General features: G+C 44.6%; 1 gene segment (V, D, J or C); it reads right to left on the bottom strand.

The window, feature by feature from the left end:
* Positions 1 to 1485: 1485 nt before the first annotated feature.
* On the bottom strand, positions 1486 to 11590 carry LOC126066029 (immunoglobulin lambda constant 6-like). The segment is given in 3 exon segments: positions 1486 to 2008; positions 3522 to 3640; positions 11081 to 11590. Coding segments are annotated over 3 exon segments (621 nt in total).
* Between the last annotated feature and the right edge of the window lie 10981 nt (positions 11591 to 22571).

Raw genomic sequence — 22571 nt, 5'->3', positions numbered from 1 at the left:
TATGATCCCATGCGCGTGGCATTCTGACAAAGGCAAAACTCTAGATATGGTAACAAAGCTGAGCGATTTAGGCAGAGGAGGAAGGGATGGACAGGTGGATCTAAGGGCATTTTAAGAAAAGTGAAACTATTCTATATGATAATATAGTGGTGGACACACGACGTTATGCGTTTGTCAAAACCTATAGGAATGTACAACACAGAGAATGAACCCTGATGTAAACTGTGGACTTTGGCTACTAATAATGTATCAGTATATGATCATCAATAGTAACAAATGTACCACACTAATGCAAGCTAGTTGTTAGGGGGATATATGGGCATTTCCTGTTCTTTCTAATTTTTCTATAAACCTAAAAACTGATCTAAAAAATAAAGTTTATTAAAAAAGAAAAAAAACCTGGATAACCCCGGGGTGGGGGGTCAGGGCAGAGGGCAGGGGGCAGGGGAGTCATCACTGTAGCAGTCTGACCTTGCTATAGCCCTGACACCACACTCCCCCCCTGCCCTGATCCAGTTTGACCTGACCCTGACTCTAATCCTGAATTTCACTGATGCACCCTTCCAGGGAAAATCTTCACAAACCTATTATGTCCCTGGGACCTTGCATTTTCTCACTTACCCCAGTTTTACCCATGTCTACTCCCCAAATTGTGTGATCATCAATAATCCACAACCATAAAACTGCCTCTAATTCTATACCCAAAACTGACGATACTCACTGAAAATTCATGATGGACATTCCCAGCCCCAGGCTGAGCTGACCTGACCCCACATATCAGAACTAGACAGAGGACATGCGTGTGCCTTAGCTTCATCCCCATTTCCCCCCAGATATTGTCTCTGGATACCGTTGTCTGGCAGAGCGTTAGTGGGACTTCTTATGGTGGGGAGAGGGTCAACATGATTTGGGAAGGCTGGGTTACATAACGTTAAACTGTTTCCCTATCTCAGGACTCGTGCCTTTACTTAGCTACTACACATTCTGAGATTTTAAGAGATGGGTGTGTATGTGAAATTCTCCAAATAATTCCCATGCTCCCAGGTGTTGGGAAAACCATGGACTATTCCTAGCTAAATGCTGTCCACCTGGTTCCCTTGATGAAACCAAGAAATTGAACCTCATCTCACGCTCAGACCCTGGTCTCATCTCGAGGGGTTTCTTCCTCCATGGCCTGTCTCCAGCCCACCCGGGAGGACTGGAAACCTCCTCATTTCTCCCTGATGTAATACTCAGGGTTGGCCCCCTCCATCTGCCCCTCCCTCAGTCCCTCTTTCTGGGTGGACAAGGACAGAGTCCCAGGGTGGCACTGGGAGGCAGGGCAGGGACAATCCCTACTGTGGTCAAGGTTCCCCCAGCACACTGAGCTCCCCTCACTTCCCTGCATATTTGATGGGGGTTATGGTGGATGGGGCTTCCACACAGGAACTGCCCTGCCCCTGGAGTGGAGAACCTTCCCAGAGACGCGACCAGACACAGATGCACGTTGGACACATCAGATGATAAACGTCAGATCTTTATTGAGAAGAAGTGGAAATCGGGAGGGTGTGGGGTCCACCCAGGTCTGAGCTGATGACAGAAGGGGATCAGGAACACAGTAGAAAGTTGGAGGATGGATGTCTGGATGGGGGACCCAGTACCCAGGGTCCAGCTCCTCTGGGTCCTCCTGAGTAGGGATGCTCAGGGCCCTAAGCACACTCTGCAGGGGCCACCTTCTTCTCCACGGTGCTCCCCTCATGCGTGACCTGGCAGCTATAGCTGTTATGAGACCTCCACTGGGCAGGCGTCAGGGTCAAGTAGCTGCTGGCAGCATAGTTGTTGTTGCTCTGTTTGGAGGGCTTGGTGGTCTGCACTCCCTGGGTGATGGTTTTGCCGTCTTCCTTCCAGGCCACAACCACGGTGCCCGGGTAGAAGTCATTTATGAGACAGACCAGTGTGGCCTTGTTGGCTTGGAGCTCCTCAGAGGATGGTGGGAACAGAGTGATTGAGGGTGAAGCCTTGAGGTGACCTGGTAGGTAGAGGCAGTGGTGTGAGGAGCAGGGACGATTCAGCATTGTTGGGAGCACTGTTGCCCCCAGCCATAGGTCTGGGATGCTCACAGCAGAGCTGTGTTTGCCCCTCCCCTCCCCTCTTTCCATTCGGGCACCCCGGAGAGCAGGTACCCAGCCCCTCCTAGAAACCCTTTCCGAGTCACCTCCTCCCAGTGACCTGTCGAATCCTTCCCCTCTGGTGGTCTCAGTTTCCTGTGTGTCCAGGGCAGCTGTACCTCCATCTCTGGAGTCTGAATTTGGAATCTGGCTGTGCTCCTGTGCCCTCAGCCCCAGCCCTAGGTTGGGGTGTTACAGAAGCTGACAACTTCCTTGAAAACCAGATGCTTCCTTGTTGCGTTCTTGGGGCACCCTCTGTCTTGCCCTGTGAACTGGGGCTCCCCTCAGGCTGGTGGGACAGCCCCATGGTATGTGTAGAAGCCCCAAGCCTCCACCTGGTGCTTGAGGGCCCTTTTCTCACCCGCAGGGCCCAGGCTCTTTCCCAGCCAGGTGGTTCACTCAGCTGTCCTGGGGAGCAGGGTGGGCTCCTCCTGGCCAAAGCCCCAAGGGGCTCCTTAGGCTTTGCCCATCTCACCCTCTCCCCACTGGGCTGACTGCAGGACCCTTCAACTGGAATGTGTTCTTGTGATTCACCCACAAACTATGAGGCACAGCTGCCCCACACCCACCTCAGAAGTCCCAACTACCCCTGATTTACCTGACAGTCAGAAATTCACTGAACCCCCCTAATTTGCTCCGTGGCAGGGGGTAAAACCAACGGACAGAGGAGACATCTGGCATCAGAGTCTAAAGGGCTCTGGGCCAAATGGGTCTCTGCCCAGTAGGACCTGTGAGTCTTGGCTTCCAGCCCTGCTAATTTCTGACCACCGCACTGGGAGGGACAGTGTCTGGTCACCTCACCTGGTTTCACTTTGTCTCTGTGGCCCCTGTCCCCACGGCCCAGTCACGGCCCCAGACAGCCTTGACCTAGAAGGGGCCAGGCCCCCTCCTCACCCCCCATCGGTCTCCCCTTGGGCTGACCTCCGGCACCCTGGAGCTGGGGTCACAGCCCCAGCCTTGCCCTTGGGCCTCCTGTGCAGCCCCTCCTGGACTTGGTGAGCATCCAGACCTCCGCCCAGACTCAGGGGCTCAGGGCTGTCTCTAAAGCCACCCAGTGCCCTGGTCAGACCAGCCTCTGGCCCCCACATGGGGTCTGTTCTGGAAGGGGGGCAGAAATGCCCATTCTTGAGGCCAAGCTCCCCAGCCCAGGCTGGCCCTGGCTGTCAGACTCTGAAGGAGTTGTTCCTGCTATCGGGGCTTCTCCTGCTGGGAACCCCAAGACAAACCCGCCTCCGCTAGGCCCATGGAGAAAGGTAAAGGGATAGGCCCTTAGGCTAGGGAGGGCAGGTGACAAGAAGCCTTTGAGAGTGAAAAACGACTTTCTGGAGACAGGAGGGGTGGGAGGGGTTAGGAAAAGTTATGAGAGCCACTTACCTAGGACAGTAAGCTGTGTCCCGCTGCCGAAGACATACCACCATGGCTGAGGTTCAGACCAAAACTGGTGGGACCAGCACCTGGGGCCTGCCCCCCGGGGGCCAGGCCAGAGTGGGAACCTGCAGGGCATGACCAATGCAGGCTGCAGGAGGGGGCGTGGGGGAGTACAGGCAGGTGGCCAGCCCCAGAGGTGAGGGCAAGACCCACCTGACCCTCTGCCCATCCTTGGCCTTGATTCCCCGCCCAACCCCCTCTGTGAGGCAGACACCAAGTCTGCCCCAGTCACCGCTGAATCCTCAGTGTGGATGGTGTCACTGCACATAGTAGGTGTTCCACACAAACACCTGATGGACTATTTCTCTTGGGTGGGAGCATGCTGGGGCTCTGTCCTGTTCAGCTTTTCCTGTATCAGTCCTCCTCCCCCACAAGCTCCCATGGTCCAGCCAGGCTGTCTTCCTCCCTGGGCCTGTGGACACTGGGTCATTTCTAAATCATGGTTCTCCCTCTATTGCCTCCATTTATCAAGACTCAACCCAGTCTCACCTCCTTCATGAAGCCTTCTCTGATCTCTCATGTTTCTGTCCAAACATCCATCCATCCATCCATCCGTCTGTCTATTCATCTATCCATCCACCACCCACCTGTCCATCCATCCGTTCATCTGTCCACCCATCCATCCATCTGTCCATCCATCCGTCCGTCCATCCATCCATCCATCCATCCATCCATCCATCCATCCATCCATCCATCCATCCATCCATCCATCCATCCATCCATCCATCCATCCATCCATCCATCCATCCATCCATCCATCCATCCATCCATCCATCCATCCATCCATCCATCCATCCATCCATCCATCCATCCATCCATCCATCCATCCATCCATCCATCCATCCATCCATCCATCCATCCATCCATCCATCCATCCATCCATCCATCCATCCATCCATCCATCCATCCATCCATCCATCCATCCATCCATCCATCCGTCCTCCCGTCCATCCATCCATCCAACAATGGCGACTGAGCACCCATTTAGTGCTCAGGCACTACTTCACGTGCTGGGACATTGTGGGTGTCCCCCGACTCTCACTCCCATTTCTCCTTGAAACCTCTCAAGTCAAGGTCAACAAAGCCCCCATCATGGTCAAGCTGAGGTCCCTCCCCATCCCCATGTAGCTGACTTTTCTGTAGGATGCAACACTATGGTCGGCCACTCATTCCAGAGACGCTCTTCTCCTTGGTGTCTGAGACCCCACACTCTCCTTCTCCTTTGACTTCCTTTTCCCCCATCCCATGTTGACTTCTAGACCACTGCCCTGGATTCTGCTGCCCTGTACTCTTTCTGTTCTCCCTACATCTGACCCACACCGCACACTACGACGAGTGCCCAAGGCATCTCGGGTCCCTACTTAGCCTTGACCTCTCTGCTTGGCTCTAAATTCACATGCTTCTACTTGAATAGCCTACGGATACCTCAAATCCAACAGGCCCAAACTAAACTTATCACATTTCCCTGCAAACTTGCCCCCCTCCAGTATCTTCACTTTAGCAGACGTCTCTCCACCTCTGGAGTTAGCCTAGAATGCTTCGCCCTCTTTGACTCACCCTCTCCCAGACATTCTACCATAGCATAAGAAGACCATTAAAATAATTAGGAAAACACCCCAATTAGAGTCTAAGAGTTTATGACTGCAAGAATCCTCATTGTTGCCAATCTGCTTTTATCTCCCAATATAGTTAATGGGCTCAAACATAGCAAAGATCATGGAGATGATGCAGGACTGGGCAATGTTTTGTTCTGTTATACATTATGTCGCTATGAGTTGGAACTGACTCAACAGCAACTAATGACAACAGCAGCAGCGGCAAGAACACTGAAAGTGGTGGATCGATGGGAGATCTTCCATGCAGGAGCCCCAGGTTTGAGTCCCAGCCAATGCACCTCATGTGCAGCTAACACCTTTCTGTCAGTGGAGGCTTGCTTGTTGCTCTGATGCTAAACAGGTTTCAGTGGAGCTTTTCAGACTAAGGTAGACTAGGGAGAAAGGCCTGGCAACATACTTCCAAAAATTAGCCAGTGAAAACCCTGTGGATCACAACCATCTGATCCTGTTGTGCTTGAGGTCACCAGGAGTTGGGCATCAACTTGATGGCAGCTAAAAACAACTTAAAAACCAAAACCAAACCTTTTGCCTTTGGGTCAGTTCTGACTCATAGCTACCCTATAGGACACAGCAGAACCGCCTGTAGAGTTTCCAAGGAGTGCCTGGTAGATTTGAACTGCCGATCTTTTGGTTAGCTGCCATAGCTCTTAACTACTACGCCACCAGGGTTTCCAAGTGTCAGCCCACTGTGCTGGCTGTGAATCAAACCCAGGTGAACTGCTTGGAAGGTAGTTGTGCTCACCACTATACCACCAATGCTGTACAGTTTATTTCAATTGAAAGATAACCTATCCAGTCGAGGCCAGTGCTTTCCTCCTTAGCAGCAGGACCATTTGGCTATCGTTGTGTTTATGATATGCACATAGGGTTTTTGAAACAAAATGTAATGTGATAGTAATAGGAATGCATCACTTATTTTTGATTTAAAGGAAGTAAACATTCAGGCTATTAGTAAGCTAATAAATGAAGGAAACATCTTTAACTCAACAAAGAGCATCTCCCAGAAACTTACAGTAACCTCCACACTTAAAGGTAAAACATTTAAGAATCAGAAACAAGGCAAGGCTGTCCCCTCTCATTTTTATTTATTACACGTATTCTGAATAATCTAGCTGATGAAATAAGATGAAGTAAAAAAAAAAAAAAGAGGTATAAGTATTAGGAAAAAAGAGAGAAAATTGTTCTTTGCAGATGATGTGATAGTCTACTTTTAAAAAAAGCCCAAGAGAGTGAGCTGAAGAACTATTGGAACAAAAACAAGAATTCAGTAAAGTGACTGGACACAAGGGCAACATATAAAAGTCAACAGGTTTCCCTTCTACACCAGAAGTAACCATTTGGAACACGAAATGGGGGAAAAAGTCACAACTGCCGTAAAGTGATGTTAAAAATCCTAGGAATAAACTTAGTACAGGTAAAAATTTGCCACATTTACCAGAATAAAATACAAAACAACCTGACTAAGGCGAGTGAATGGAGAGGTGTACCATGTTCCTGGATGGAAATCCCGAACATCATAAAGATGTCAGCTCTTCTCAAAATAATCTATATATCTATATATTCCACAAAATCACACACATGACACCAAAAGAATGATTTTTGAAAGTTAGTGAAGTAAACTAAAGTCCAGAAGTGAGAATAATGGCAGAGAATAGATGTGAATATTTTGAAAAAGAGTAATAATGGTGGGTCTTTCCTTATTAAATGTCAAAACAGGTTATAAAGCTAAAGTAATTAAAACAGCATGGAATTGAGACAGGAATAGATCAGTGGAACCACAGAGAGTATGATGAATCGAATCAATAATTTAGTATTTGAAAAAAGTTTCATTTATCTTTAACAAATGTGTGTCCATTAGCTCTCCATTTGGAAAATACAGTCAGATTCTTACTTACACAAAAATAAACTCTAGGTGGATTAAAAAAAAAATCAAAACAACAAAAGAACCAGATTAAAATAGAGAAAAATGATTTTACCATATTGACATAAAGCATACCATGAATCACAGAAACCATAAAGAAAACACTAAACCAATCCGACACATAGAAATTAAAAACAGCTTTATGGCGAAAGATCTCATAAATCAAATGCATATAATAAAAAAAAATAGGCTAGGGAAAAACATTCACAACTTATATACTAGATGAGGGGTTAATATCCAAAATATATCAAAAATTTCTATGAGTCTGTTAGAAAATACATGCAACTGAGTGGAAAACATGGCCAAAATTATGACCAGTCAATTCACAGAAGAAACAAAATTAGTCAATAAAAATATGGAAGGAAAATAAGTTTCACCAATGTTCAAATTCTAAACAATAAAACAACAAACATTCTATTTTTTGCTCATCAGGTGGGCAACATAAAAACAGACCAACGGAATCACAGGATTGGGAAGGATGCAGGGGAAAGGACGCTATTATTCATTGTAGTGAGCGGAGACCGGAACAGCCTTTTGGGAAAGTAATTGGATACTACCTAGGAAAATTCCAAAAGCGTATTGCCTCCGACCCAACAAATCTGCTTTCAGGCATCTCACCTATGGCAATACATTAAAAAAAAAAAATTTTTTTTTTTTATAAGCACATCTTATATACTTACACCATACGCAGAGATCCTCACTGCAGCATCGCTCGTAAATGGAATTTTTAAATGGAAACAACCTAAACATCCATTAGCAACGAAATGGTTAAATAAATTCTGACTCATTCAAATTTGAACTCTTATAAAGCTGTTATGAGATTGTGGTGGGACCATATAGATTGACATAGAAAATGTTGACAACATATTATTTAAAAAGCCAGTTGCAGGAGAATACGTAGAGTATGAATCCATTTACGAAAAAAAGTATCTCAACACTAACTATATACTCTGTGTGTGTGTGTGTGTGTATGTTTGGGGGCACACACACATAGGACAAGGTCTGGAAGTGTACAGACAACCTGCCAACAGTCACCATCTCTGGGGAAGACATGGGGTTACGGTAAATGGAAACATGCACTTTTTACTGTATCTACTCAAAAAAAGTAAAAAATAATTTTTTTTTTATTATTACTCCTGTGCTTAAGATTTTCTTTTAACAACAAGCACGTGTTACTCTCATATCAATTACTTTCTTGGTAAAATATATGTAACGAAACTTGCCATTTTAACCATTTTGAAGAGTAAAACTCAGTGACATCACTCATAGTCACTATGATGTACAGCCATTGCCACTGTCTATTTTCAAAATTAAAAATTATTTTAGAAGTCAAAAATGAAATACGTTTTCTTGTGGACATTTAAAAAAATACAGAACATTAAAGCAAAAATTAACGTCAGGTGGAACTTCACCAGCTAGAAACACACCATTCAATATTTTGTGACAGGCTTTGAAACGTACTTTTAAAACAAATTTGAAAGCATCTGTATATCCCATGTTGTATCCTTTTTAAAAATAGATTTTTCTATATTATTACAGATGCTTCAGAAACCTAAGTTTGAAGGTTTGTGTAAGATTCCTTAGACGTGCCATATTGTATTTTATCACACCTTCCTGCAAATATTTAGGTTATTTACGTTTTTTTCTCACCCTAAATAATATTTGATCTGCCCCCCCATAAATCCTAGAAGTGGATTTTCGTAATTTAAATACATAAACATTTTATGAATCAATGCATCTAGCTAAAATAGTCGTACATTTTAAACTCCTATAGATAGTCCAAGTCCTTTCCTCCACTTCACATTTACCTGCCAATGTCATAGGAGCCCTTGGTACAGGGTCCCCTGCATACCTGCCCTCCTCCGCACCCCAGGCCCAGGCTTTGCTCCAGGCCCCATTACCTGTACCGCAGCAGCTGCCTCTCTCTGACTCCCTGGCTTGGGCCCCTCTAACCCCGCCTTAGGTCCACAGCCATTTTTCCAAAACAGATATTCTTTTGCTTAAATCCCTCCGGCAATATTGAATATACGGACGCTCCCAATTTTTTTTTTTTTAAAGTATATTTCAAAGCCTGTCAGAAAATATTAAATGGTGTGTCTCTGGCTGGTGGGATTCCACCAGATTTAAATTTTTGCTTTATAATACAATGTTCTGTATTTTTCAAAATGTCCACAAGAAAACATAGTGGACCCCAGGATAAAGGCCCGGTCGCAGGACCCTCTGCCTTCCGCCCAACCTCCTCCCGCCTCCCCCACCAGCTCCCTGCCTCGCTGGCCCAGCGTCCCGTGCCCGCCTCGCAACTCAGACGGTGTCTCTTTCAGGGCACCTGGGAGCCCCATCACTAGTCAGAGTCTCTGATCTGTGAGTCCCAGGGGGGCATCTCGCCCACAGAGCTGAGCGCCCCTCCCCGACAAAAACAACAACAACAACAACAAAAACAACCCTTTCCCTTCTAGCCGGCTCTGACTTACAGCGACCCTACAGGACGAAGCAGAACTGTAGCATAGGGTTTCCAAGGAGAGGCTGGTGGATTCAAACTGCAGACCTTTTGGTTAGCAGCTGAGCTCTTAACTGCTGCATCACGTGTCTGTCTCTGCAGCCGCACGGTGGTCTCTTGGTTCGGTTCCGCCCTCTCGGTACCCCCCTGGCCTGGCCCGGTAAGGACTTAAGCGGCTGAGCCAAGAACCGGCGCCCCCCGGAAGGGGGTGGTGGTGGGCCGACAGTCCTACTCTTTCCCGGGGGCCCTGCACCCTCCTTCTCTGGGGTCGTTTTGTTAAAACACCGGATACCCTGTGCGGTCACAGCGTTCTCCTCCGGTTCCGGACCTGCGCCCGCGAGCGGTGTGACCTGGGGCAGGTGGCCTCACCTCTCTGAGCCTCGGGGAGGCAGCGGAACCGGACTTGCGGGGCCGGTGACGAGGCTCTAACCCCTAGAATGACGAGCGCCAGCCAGGCACGCAGCTGTCATGTCGCGGATTGTCATCAGAGGGTCCCGACGCGCCACACAGAGGAACGGGCTGCTCTGGGCCCACAGCTCGTCAGGGGCAACGTGACCTCCCCAGCCCCTCTTCCCCAGGACGGCGCCTGCCCCTGGGGCCCAGGAGACGGCCTTGGCTCAGTGCGTGGGCCCGGGGACCCGAAAGATCGCCCAGCAGTGTAGGCGAAGCCGGCGGCCAGGTGCTCGGAGGTGGCCCTGCACCTGAGGGCACGGCGCTGGGGGAAACGGGTGGGCATTGACCGAGAGCAGGGCCTGGCACCCTGGGCTACAGCGGCCCCACCCCGGACGTCCCCCCGGCCTCCAGCCCCTGCCTCCCGGAACAGCGCCGACCAGGGCGAGGCGACGGAGGCACTAGATGTAAAGTAAAAACAAAAAACAAAAACCAAACCCACTGCCGTCGAGTCGATTCCGACTCATAGCGACCTTTCAGGACAGAGTAGAATGGCTCCGTAGAGTTTCCAAGGAGCGCCTGGTGGATTCAAACTACTGACCTTTTGGTTAGCAGCCATAGCACTTAACCACTACGCCACCAGGGTTTCCAGCTGTAAAGTAAGCGGGCGCCAAATCCCAGCAATCAAGATAAATAATAGTTTAACGCAGTATTTAAAAATCAAGCATTAGTGCAAAAATATCAGCGATGAACAAAATACGAATATTTTAAATAAAGACAGGGTCTCCCAGCCCCTTCTCCCAGCTGACCCTTCCTTTCCATCCCTCTCTGGCCAGGCAGCTTCCCCGCCTACCCCCCGCCTCCTCTCCAACCCCCTCCCCCGCAGCCAGTTACTCCTTCTCAGCCCCGCTGCCGCCCTCGGTCACGGTCACGGCTTCCCGGCTCACTGTTTCCCCGGGTCATCCCTTCCCAGCTAGGCAGCTTCCCCAGGTCAGCTCTTCCCGGTTCGGCCGCCATCCTTGATCACCCCTCCCTGGCTAAGCCGGTGGGCCCCCACCTCCACGACACTCCAGGCCCTTACCTGCCCCACAGACTGCTCAAGCGGGACCGACTGCCCCCTGCCGGGGCTCGGGGGCCCGGGGCACTGCTCCGCGGGGTTGCAGTCGGGGGCCGCAGGCCAAGGGGACCCAGGCCCAGGAGCAGCAGCAGCAGCAGCAGCGGCCAGTGCCGCCTGCGGTCCCCCCGGTCTGGCCCGGGCCTCATCCGCCCTCAGGGTCAGAAATCCCTGGGGCTTGGAGAGGAGAACCAGCGGTGTCCCGTGCGCCCCAGCCTGCGTGGCCCCTTTGGCCTGCGTGGCTCTGGTCTCCGCTCCCTGTGCCCGGCTCACTCCGGGGCCCATGGCTGTAACCCTGGGGTCTCTCCCAGGGGGAATCTACCAACAGCTCCCCTGTGGTGGGAATCCAGGACTCAACTGCCTTGCTGCAGCCCGCCCACCGGCTTGCTGCAGGTCCCTGAGGGGGCAATGGAGAGCTGCCAGAAGTCGGGTGGAACAGGGTGCACAAAGGGCCTGAGTTCAGTGACCCGGGGCTTAGCTGCGGGCTTCTGTTCTCACCAGCCCCCCAGGTGGCCCCCTCACACCCCACATTCCAGGCTGGTTTGCCAAGCCTGCAGGTTCCCCCCTGGTCCTTAGATTCTCAGCTTCTCAGCCAGGCAAGAGCTCCTCAGAGAGTGAGTCTCACACCTCATCCAAGGAGCCCTGGTGAGATCATAAACTTTGGAATCAGCTGGCCCTCTCTAGATCTCAATTTCCGTATCGCAAAATGGGCAGATGGTTCCTCTGTGGCAGGGAGGTAATGAGGACTAATTGAAATGACAGTTTGGCTGGACTCATGACTACCCCATGCACAATGGGATTGGAGCTTTGTGATCCATGGGATTTTTTTTAATGGCTGGTTTTTGGAACCAGATCACCATGCCTTTCTTCCTAGTCTGTCATAGAGTGGAAGCTCCCCTGAAAGCTGTTCAGCAGCTTAGCCACATGAAAATCTCCACTGACAGATGGTGGTTGTTGCATATGAGGTACATGGGCTGGGAATTGAACCCTGGTCTCCTGCAAGGAAGACAAGAATTCTACCACTGAACCACCACTGTCGCCAAGCAAGACACCTAGTGGGCTCCCTTTCTGACCTCCTAATACTTTAGGTTGGGTCCAGTGTTCTGGTTTTGCAGGTGGGAAAACAGAGAAGACGAATGCAGGGCCAAGGTTGTTTGGAGAGTGTGGTCCATTTAGGAAACAATATTGGAGTCATTATTCCCTGACCTTGAGCATAGAGATCATGACCCAGCTGAAGCTGAGCTCACAAGGACACATCAACTTAGCCCTGAGGTGTAATGACAATAGGTAGGATAATCCTGGAAAATCTCTTTTTTTTTTAAATTTTTATTGTGCTTTAAGTGAAAGTTTACAAGTCAAGTCAGTCTCTCATACAAAAATTTACATACGCCTTGCTATACACTCCTAGTTGCTCTCTCCCTAATGAGACAGCACACCCTTCGCTCTACTCTCTGTTTTCATGTCCATTCAGCCAGCTTCTGTCCCCCTCAGCCTTCTCATCTCCCCTCCAGACAGGAACTGCCCACAGTCTCATGTGTCTACTTGAGCCAAGAAGCTCATTCCTTACCAGTATCATTTTCTGTCCTATAGTCCAATCCCTCTCTGAAGAGTTGGCCTTGGGAATGGTTCCTGTCTTGGGCCAACAGGAGGTCTGGGGACCATCACCTCCGGGGTCCTCTAAGTCTCAGTCAGACCAGTAAGTTTGCTCTTTTTACGAGAATTTGAGGTCTGCATCCCTCTGCTCTCCTGCTCCTTCAGAAGTTCTCTGTTGTGTTCCCTGTCAGGGCAGTTATTGGTTGTAGCCGGGCACCATCTAGTTCTTCTGGTCTCAGGGTGATGTAGTCTCTGGTTTATGTGGCACTTTCTGTCTCTTGGGCTCATAATTACCTTGTGTCTTTGGTGTTCTTCGTTCTAATTTGCTCCAGGTGGGTTGAGACCAATTGATGCATCTTAGATGGCCACTTGCTAATGTTTAAGACCCGAGACGCCACTCTCCAAAGTGGGATGCAGAATGTTTTCCTAATAGTTTTTTTTATGCCAATTGACCTAGATGTCCCCTGAAACTATGGTCCCCAAAGCCCCACTCCTGCTACTCTGGCTTTCAAAGCGTTTGATTTATTGAGGAAACTTCTTTGCTTTTGGTTTAGTCCAGTTGTGCTGACCTCTCCTGTATTGTGTGTTGTCTTTCCCTTCACGTAAATTAGTTCTTGTCTACTATCTAATTAGTGAATACCCCTCTCCCTCCCTCCCTCCCCACTCTCATAACCATCAAAGAATATTTTCCTCTGTGTTTAAACTATTTCTCGAGTTCTTAAATAGTGGTCTCCTATAATATTTGTCCTTTTGCAACTGACTAATTTCACTCAGCATAATGCCTTTCAGATTCCTCCATGTTATGAAATATTTCACTGATTCATCGTTGTTTTTTATAGATGCGTGGTATTCCATTGTGTGAATATACCATAATTTATTTATCCATTCATTCATTGATGGACACCTTGGTTGCTTCCATGTTTTTGCTATTGTAAACAGTGCTACAGTGAACATGGGTGTGCATATATCTGTTCGTGTAAAGGCTCTTATTTCTGTAGGATATATTCCAAGGAGTGGGATTGCTGGATCATATGGTAGTTCTATTTCTAGCTATTTGAGGAAGTGCCAAATCTATTTCCAAAGTGGCTGTACCATTTTACATTCCCACCAGCAGTGCGTAAGTGTTTCCGTCTCTCTATGACCTCTCCAACATTTATTATTTTGTGTTTTGGGGATTAATGCCAGCCTTTTCGGAGTGAGATGGAATCTCATTGTAGTTTTGATTTGCATTTCTCTAATGGCTAATGATCATGAGTATTTCCTCATGTATCTGTTAGCTACCTGAATGTTTTCTTTAGTGAAGTGCCTGTTCATATCTTTTGCCTATTTTTTAATCAGGTTATTTGTCTTTTTGCAGTTGAGTTTTTGCAGTATCATGTAGATTTTGGACATCTGATGCTGACTGGAAATGTCATAGCTGAAAACTTTTTCCCAGTCTGTAGGTAATCTTTTTACTCTTTTGGTGAAGTCTTTGGATGAGTATAGGTGTTTGAATTTTAGGAGCTCCCAGTTACCTAGTTTCTCCTCCAGTGTTTGCGCATTGTTAGTAATGTTTTGTATATGGTTTATGCCGCGTATTAGGGCTCCTGAAAACGCTGGTGGTGTAGTGGTTAAGTGCTACAGCTGCTAACCAAGAGGCTGGCAGTTCGAATCCACCAGGCGCCCCTTGGAAACTCTATACGGCAGTCCTGTTCAGACCTATAGGATCGCTATGAGTCAGAATTGACTCGACTCAGTGGGTTTTTTTGGTGTTAGGGCTCCTAGTGTTGTCCCTATTTTTTCTTCCATGGCCTTTATCGTTTTAGATTTTATATTTAGGTCTTTGATCCATTTTGAGTTAGTTTTTGTGCATGAAGTGAGGTATGGGTCTTGTTTCATTTTTTTTACAGATGGATATCCAGTTATAGCAGCACCATTTGTTAAATAGACTGTCTTTTTCCCGTTTAGCTGATTTTGGGCTTTTGGCAAATATCTGCTGTTCATATGTGGATGGATTTATGTCTGGATTCTCAATTCTGTTCCATTGGTCTATGTATCTGCTGTTGTACCAGTACCAGGCTGTTTTGACTACTGTGACTGTATAATAGGTTCTAAAATCAGGTAGTGTGAGGCCTCCCACTTTGTTCTTCTTTTTCAGTAATGCTTTACTTATCCAAGACCTCTTTCTCTCCCATATGAAGTTGGTGATTTGTTTCTCCATCTCATTAAAAAATGTCGTTGGAATTTGGATTGGAATTGCATTGTATCTACAGATGGCTTTTGGTAGAATAGACATTTTTACAATGTTAAGTCTTCCTATTCATGAGCAAGGTATGTTTTTCCACTTATGTTGGTCTCTTTTGGTTTCTTGCAGTAGTGTCTTGTAGTTTTTTTTGTATAGGTCTTTTATGTCTGTGGTAAGATTTATTCCTAAGAATTTTATCTTTTGGGGGCTATTGTAAATACTATTGATTTGGTGATTTCCTCTTCGACGTTCTCTTTGTTGGTGTAGAGGAATCCAACTGATTTTTGTGTGTTTATCTTGTGTGCTGATACTCTGCTGAACCCTTCTATTAGTTTCGGTAGTTTTCTTGAGGATTCCTTAGGGTTTTCTGTGTATAAGATCATATCATCTGCAGGTAGAGATACCTTTACTTCTTTCTTACCAATCTGGATGCCCTTTATTTCTTTATCTAGCCTAATTTTGCTGGCTAGGACCTCCAGCACAATGTTGGATAAGAGTGGTGATAAAGGTTATCCTTGTCTGGTTCCCGATCTCAAGGGGAATGCTTCAGACTCTCTCCATTTAGGATGATGTTGGCTGTTGGTTTTATATAAATGCCCTTTATTATGTTGAGGAATTTCCTTTCTATCCCTATTTTGCTGAGAGTTTTTATCATGAATGGACGTTGAACTTTGTCAAATTCCTTCTCTGCATCAATCGATAAGATCATGTGGTTCTTGTCTTTTATTTATATGATGCATTACATTAATTGTTTTTCTAATATTGAATCATCCCTGCATACCTGGTATGAATCCCACTTGGTCATGGTGAATTATTTTTTTTATAAATTGTTGAATTCTTTCAGCTAGAATTTTGTTGAGAGTTTTTGCATCTAAGTTCATTAGGGATACAAGTCTGTAATTTTCTTTTTTTTGTGGTTTCTTTACCTCGTTTTGGTGTCAGGGATATGCTGGCTTCATAGAATGAGTTTGGGAGTATTCCACCCTTTTCTATGCTTTGAAATACCTTTAGTAGTAGTGGTGTTAACTCTTCTCTGCAAGTTTGGTAGAACCCTCCAGTGAAGCTGTCTGGGCCAGGGCTTTTTTTTTGTTTTATTGGGAGTTTTTAAATTACTTTTTCAATCTCGTCTTTGGATATGGGTTTATTTAGTTGTTCTACCTCTGTTTGTGTTAGGTTAGGTAGGTAGTGTGTTTCTAGAAATTCATTCATTTCTTCTAGGTTTTCAACTTTGTTAGAATACAATTTTTCATAGTAATCTGATAGGATTCTTTTCATTTCAGTTGGGTCCGTTGTGATATCGCCCATCTCATTTCTTATTCAGGTTATTTGCTTCCTCTTCTGTTTTTCTTTTTTGAGGTTGGCCCATGATTTATCAATTTTGTTATTTTTTTCAAAAAATCAGCTTTTGTTATCGTTAACACTTTCAATTGTTTTTCTGTCCTCTATTTTATTTAATTCTGCTCTAATATTTATTACTTGCTTTCTTCTGGTGCCTGAGGGTTTCTTTTGTTGCTCTCATTCTGTTTGTTCAAGTTATAGGAATAATTCTTTGATTTTGGCCCTTCTTTTTGTATGTATGCATTTATTGACATATAATAGACCTCTGAGCACTGCTTTAGCTGTGTCCCAAAGGTTCTGATAGGAAGTGTTTTCATTCTCACTGGATTCCATGAATTTCTTTATTCCATCCTTAATGTCTCCTATAACCCAGTTGTTTTCGAGCAGGGTATGTTCAGTTTTCAAGTGTTTGATTTCTTTTCCCTGCTTTTTCTGTTATTGATTTCTACTTTTATGGCCTTATGTCAGAGAAGATGCTTTGTAATATTTCTATATTTTGGATTCTGCTAAGGCTTGCTTTGTGACATAATACGTGGTCTATTCTAGAGAATGTTCCATGTGTGTTGGAAAAGAAAGTATACTTGTTTGCTGTTGGGTGGAGTGTTCCGTATATGTCTATGAGGTCAAGTTGGTTGATTGTGGCATTTAGATCTTCCAAGTCTTTACTGAGTTTCTTTCTGGATGTTCTGTCCTTCACCGAAAGTGGCGTGTTAAAGTCTCCTACTGTAATTGTGGAGCTGCCTATCTCACTTTTCAATACTGGTAGAGCTTCTTTTATGTATCTTATGGCCCTGTAATTGGGTACCTAAATATTTTAATATACTTATATCCTCCTGGTATATTGTCTCTTTAATCATTATATAGTGTCCTTCCTGGTCTTTTGTGGTGGATTTAACTTTAAAGTCTATTTTGTCAGAAATTAATATTGCCACTCCTGCTCTTCTTTTATTGTTGTTTGCTTGCTATATTTTTTTCCATCCTTTGAGTTTTAGTTTGTGTCTCTCAGTCTAAGGTGTGTCTTTTGTAGGCAGCATATAGATGGACCGTGTTTTTTTAATCCATTCTGCCACTCTCTGCCTTTTTATCAGTGCATCTAGTCCATTTACATTCAGGGTAATTATGGATAGGTTTAGTGCTGTCATTCTGATGTCTTTTTTTGTGTGTTGTTGACAGTTTCTTTTTCCCACTTACTATTTTGTGCTGATTAGTTTATCTTTATGTATTGTCTTTTCCTCTTACTCGTTGTTGTCAATTTTGTTTCTGCTGAGCCTTTATTTTTTCTTGTATTTTATTTTGATAAGTAGGATCGTTAGTCTCTTTGTGGTACCTTAATATCTACCCTGATTTTTCTAAGTTTAAACCTAACTTCTATTTCTTTATATTGCCATGTCTTCCTCTCCATATGAAAGATCTACGGCTACATTTCTTAGTCTCTATTGTTTTAATGTCTTCTTCTTTTACATAATGACATTGCTGTTTCCCTGTTTTGAGCATTTTTTAAATCTTGATTTATTTTTTGGTTTACCTATCTGGGTTGATATCTGATTCTTCTGTCCTGCGTTATAGTCTTGGGTTGATATCTGACATTGATTTTCTAACCAGAGAACTCCCTTTAGTATTTCTTGGAGTTTTGGTTTAGTTTTTATGAATTCCCTAATCCTCTGTTTGTCTGGAGATGTCCTAATTTCACCTTCATATTTAAGAGGGAGTTTTCCTGGATATATGATTCTTGACTTGCAATTTTTTTCCTTTAATGCTTTATATAAGTCACCCCATTGCCTTCTTGTCCGCATGGTTTCTGCTGAGTAGTCCGAGCTTATTCTTATTGACTCTCCTTTGTAGGTGACTTTCGTTTATCCCTAGCTGCTCTTAAAATTCTCTCTTTATCTTTGGTTTTGGCAAGTTTGATTATAATATGTCTTGGTGACTTTCTTTTGAGATTTACCTAATGTAGTATCTTAGATAGCTTCTGATCTTTCACGATATCCGGCAAGTTTTCTGCCAGGAAATCTTCAACAATTCTTTCTGTATTTTCTGTTATCCCTCCCTATGCTGGTACTATAATCACTCATAGGTTATTTCTTTTGATACAGTCCCACATGATTCTTAGGATTTCTTCATTTAAAAAAAATTCTTTTATCTGATTTTTCTTCAAATACATTGGTGCCAAGTGTTTTATGTTTAATCTCACTAATTCTGCCTTCCACTTGCTCAGTTCTACTCCTCTGACTTTCTATCGAGTTGTCTAATTATGTAATTTTATGGTTAATATTCTGAATTTCTGATTTCTGTCTCTGTATGGATTCTTGCAGCTTATTAAATTTTTCGTTGTTTTCTTGAGTAACGTTTTTAATTTCTTCAACTGCTTGATCTATGTGTTCCTTGGCTTGTTCTGTGTTTTGCCTGATCTCCTTCCTGATGTCTTGAATTGTTCTGTATATTAATCTTTTATATTCTGCATCTGGTAATTCCAGGAAGGCACCTTCATCCAGAAGATCCCTTGGTTCCTTGTTTTGAAAGCTTGTTGAAATGATGATGGTATGCTTCTTTATGTGATTTGATATTGACTGTTGCCTTGGAGCCATCTATAATTTATTGTATTAGTTTATTTTATGCTTGCTTACTGTATCCTAGCTTCTTGCTTTGTTTTGTTTTGATATGCCCAAATAGGCTGCTTGAGTGAAGTGGCTTGATTATTTTCACCTTTGAAGCTCTAACTCCTGTCACCAGATGGCTAGAGCTGTTAGCAGATGTATGAGCCTAGGAGCCCATTCACTTTTCTGGCATGGATTCAGCTCAGGTGTCCAGGGAGATGGTCATCAAGTGTGTGGTACAGGCTCTGTCCTACAGTCTTAGAAGGGCAGGGGTGATTGGTGTAGTTATAGGTATCTGGTTGTAGCAGGGGTCACACTCTGAACAAGGCAGGGGCTGACAACCATCACCTGACTGTCTGGGACCCTCTGTTTTACTACCTCATGAAATGGTTGAACATTGACCAGTTCTTTTTGGTACAGTGACTCTGTTTTCCTTCTGTTCTTTTATGCTTCCTGTGTCATTTAACATTTTCCCTGTAGAATCCTTCAATATTTCAACTCGAGGCTTGAATTTTTTCTTCAGTTCTTTCAGCTTGAGAAATGCCAAGCATGTTCTTCACTTTTGGTTTTCTAACTCCAGGTCTTTGCACATTTCATTATAATTCTTTAGTTTGTCTTCTCAAGCCGCTCTTTGTGTCTTGTGTTCAGCTCTTTTACTTCATCATTTCTTTCTTTCGCTTTAGCTACCCTACGTTCAAGAGCAAGTTTCAGAGTCTTTTCTGACTTCCGTTTTGGTATTTTCTGTCTTTTTAATGACCTTTTGCTTTCTTCATGTATGATGTCCTTGATGTCATTCCACAACTCATCTGGTCTTCAGTCATTATTGTTCAATCCCTCAAATCTATTCTTGAGATGGTCTCTAAATTCAGGTGGGATATACTCAAGGTTGTGTTTTGATTCTTGCAGACTTGTTTTAATTTTCTTCAGCTTCAACTTGAACTTGCATATGAGCAATTGATGGTCTGTTCCGCAGTCGGCCCTTGGCCTTGTTCTGGCTAATGATATTGAGCTTCTACATGGTCACTTTTCAGAGATGTAGTGGATTTGATTCCTCTGTATTCCATCTGGTAAGGCCCACATGTATAGTTACTATTTATGTTGTCGAAAAAAAGTATTTGCATTGAATAAGTTAGTCTTGCAAAATTCTATCACACGATCTTCATTGTCGCTTCTCTCACCAAGGCCATATTTTCCAACTACCGATCTGTCTTCTTTGTTTCCAACTTTCGCATTCTAATTACCACAAATTATCAATGCATATTGATTACATGGAAGCCTTGGTGGCGTAGTGGTTAAGTGCTACAGCTGCTAATCAAAAGGTCGGCAGTTCGAATCCACCAGGCGCTCCTTGGAAACTTTATGGGACAGTTCTACTCTGTCCTACAGGGTTGCTATGAGTCGGATTTGACTCAACAGCAATGGGTTTGGTTGTTTTCGGGCTTATTGATTGCATGTTTGATTAATTTCAGACAGCAGAAGCTGGTTAAAGTCTTCAATTTCTTCATCTTTGGCATTAGTTGTTTGTGGGTATATTTGAGTAATAGTTGCATTAACTGGTCTTCCTTGTAAGTGTGTGGATATTATCCTATCACTGACAACGTTGCACTTCAGGATAGATCTTGAAATGTTCTTTTTGATGATGAACGCGATGCCATTCCTCTTCAGTTTGTCATTCGTGGCATAGTAAACCATATGACTGTCTGATTCAAAATGGCCAATACCAGCCCACTTCAGCTTACTAATGCCTAGGATATTGATCTTTATGTGGTCCACTTCATTTTTGACAACTTCCAATTTTCCTAGGTTGATACTTTTCACATACCACGTTCTGATTATTAATGGATGTTTGCAGCTTTTTCTTCTCATTTCGAGTCAAGTCACGTCAGCCAATGAAGGTCTTGAAAGCTTGATTCTATCCATGTCATTAAGGTTGACTCTACTTTGAGGAGGCAGCTTTTCCCCAGTGGTATTTTGAGTGCCTTCTGACCTGAGGGGCTTATCTTTTGGCACTATATCAAACAATGTTCTGCTGCTATTCATAAAGTTTTCACTGTCCAACTTTTTCAGAAGTAGACTGCCAGGTTCTTCTTCCTAGTCTGTCTTTCTGGAAGCTCAGCTGAAACCTGGCCACCAAGGGTGACCCTGCTAGTATTTGAAATACCAGTGGCAAAGCTCCTAGTGTCACAGCAACATGCAAGCAAAGCTTTCAGTATCACAGCAACATGCAAGCCACCACAGTACTACAAACTGACAGCCATGTTGAGCCCTGGTGGCATAGCAGTTAAGAACTTGGCTTCTAACCAAAAAGTCAGCAGTTGGAATTCACCAGCCACTCTCTGGAAACCCTATGGGGCAGTTCTACTCTGTGCTATAGGGTCACTCTGAGTCGGAATGTTTGTAAAGTTCTTCTGTGTTGTGGCATGTATAAGAACTCCATTTCTTTTTTTATAGCTGAGCAGTATTCCATTGTATGAATGGACCACATTTTGTTTATCCATTCCTCTGTTGGACATTTTGGCTGTTTCCACCTTTGGGCTACTGTGAATAGTATTACGGTGAACATTGTAGAACCTGTCTGCTTCTGTCACTGCTTTCAACTTTCTTGGGTATATAGTGAGGAGTGGAATTGCTGAGTCTTGTGGTAGCTCTATGTTCAACTTTTTGAGAAACTGCCAAACTGTTTTCCACAGTGGCTGCACCATTTTACATTCCCACTGGCAATGGATGAGAGTTCCAATTTCTCTACAGCCTGGCAACATTTGTTATTTTCCGTTTTTTTTTATTTAGGCCGGAGTACATTTAGTTGACGCTGACACCACTCTCATTGGGTCAAGGTTTCTTCTGCTTTGATTGTCCCCTGGGATCATAGTGTCTCTTACCTCCCCCCATTCCATCCTTTCTGATGCCTCTGATAGCACAGGTGTAAATGTCTGAGAAGATCCCCAGGGTCCCAGACCTTGGTGATGAAGGCCCCTGCTCTGCTACCTTGTAAGACTGTGGTGAAGGCTGGTGGCATCCTGAGATCATGGACATAAAAAGCTGCACGCTTTTGTGGTGATATTAGTCTTGTTTCATCATTATTACTGTCATTATTACTACCACCTGCTGGCTCACTACATTTGGCTAGGAAAATCACCGAAAACAAAAAAACCTAAACCAAACCGTTTACCATTGAATTAATTCCAACTCATAGCGACCCCATGTGTTTCAGAGTAGAAGTGAATTCCATAGGGTTTTCAATGGCTGATTTTTCAGAAGCAGATTGTCAGGCCTTTCTTCCAAGGTCCCTCTGGGTAGACTTGAACTGCCAGCCATCTGAATAGTAGTCTAGCTCTTAAATGTTTGTGCAATCTTGGGATTCCAGGAAAATCATTAGCCCTTGTTAAGTCCTGCTGCCACCTCACGTTGGAGCACATCGTAGAGTTACTCATGAAAGAAGTAGCAGGTTATGAGTCCTCTTGGTTTTCCACATGCTTTTTCCGCCACAAGATCTTTAATACATCTGCTCGATTCCTGATCTGCAACCCACCTAGCGCTCTTGATTTTCTGTCTGAGCAATATTTCTTAAATGTTATTTTTTTGTTGTGCTTTCAATGAAGGTTTACAGAGCAAATTCCTTTCTCATTAAACAATTAGTACACATACTGTTTTGTGATATTGGTTGCCAAGCCCATGAAGTGTCAATCCTCTCCCCTTCTCAACTTTGGGT

The sequence above is a fragment of the Elephas maximus genome, chromosome 22, assembly GCF_024166365.1.
Source record: "Elephas maximus indicus isolate mEleMax1 chromosome 22, mEleMax1 primary haplotype, whole genome shotgun sequence".
Classification (NCBI taxonomy): Eukaryota; Metazoa; Chordata; class Mammalia; order Proboscidea; family Elephantidae; genus Elephas; species Elephas maximus.
The sequence above is the reverse complement of the archived record's forward strand: the minus strand, read 5'-3'. Positions and strand labels throughout refer to the sequence as shown.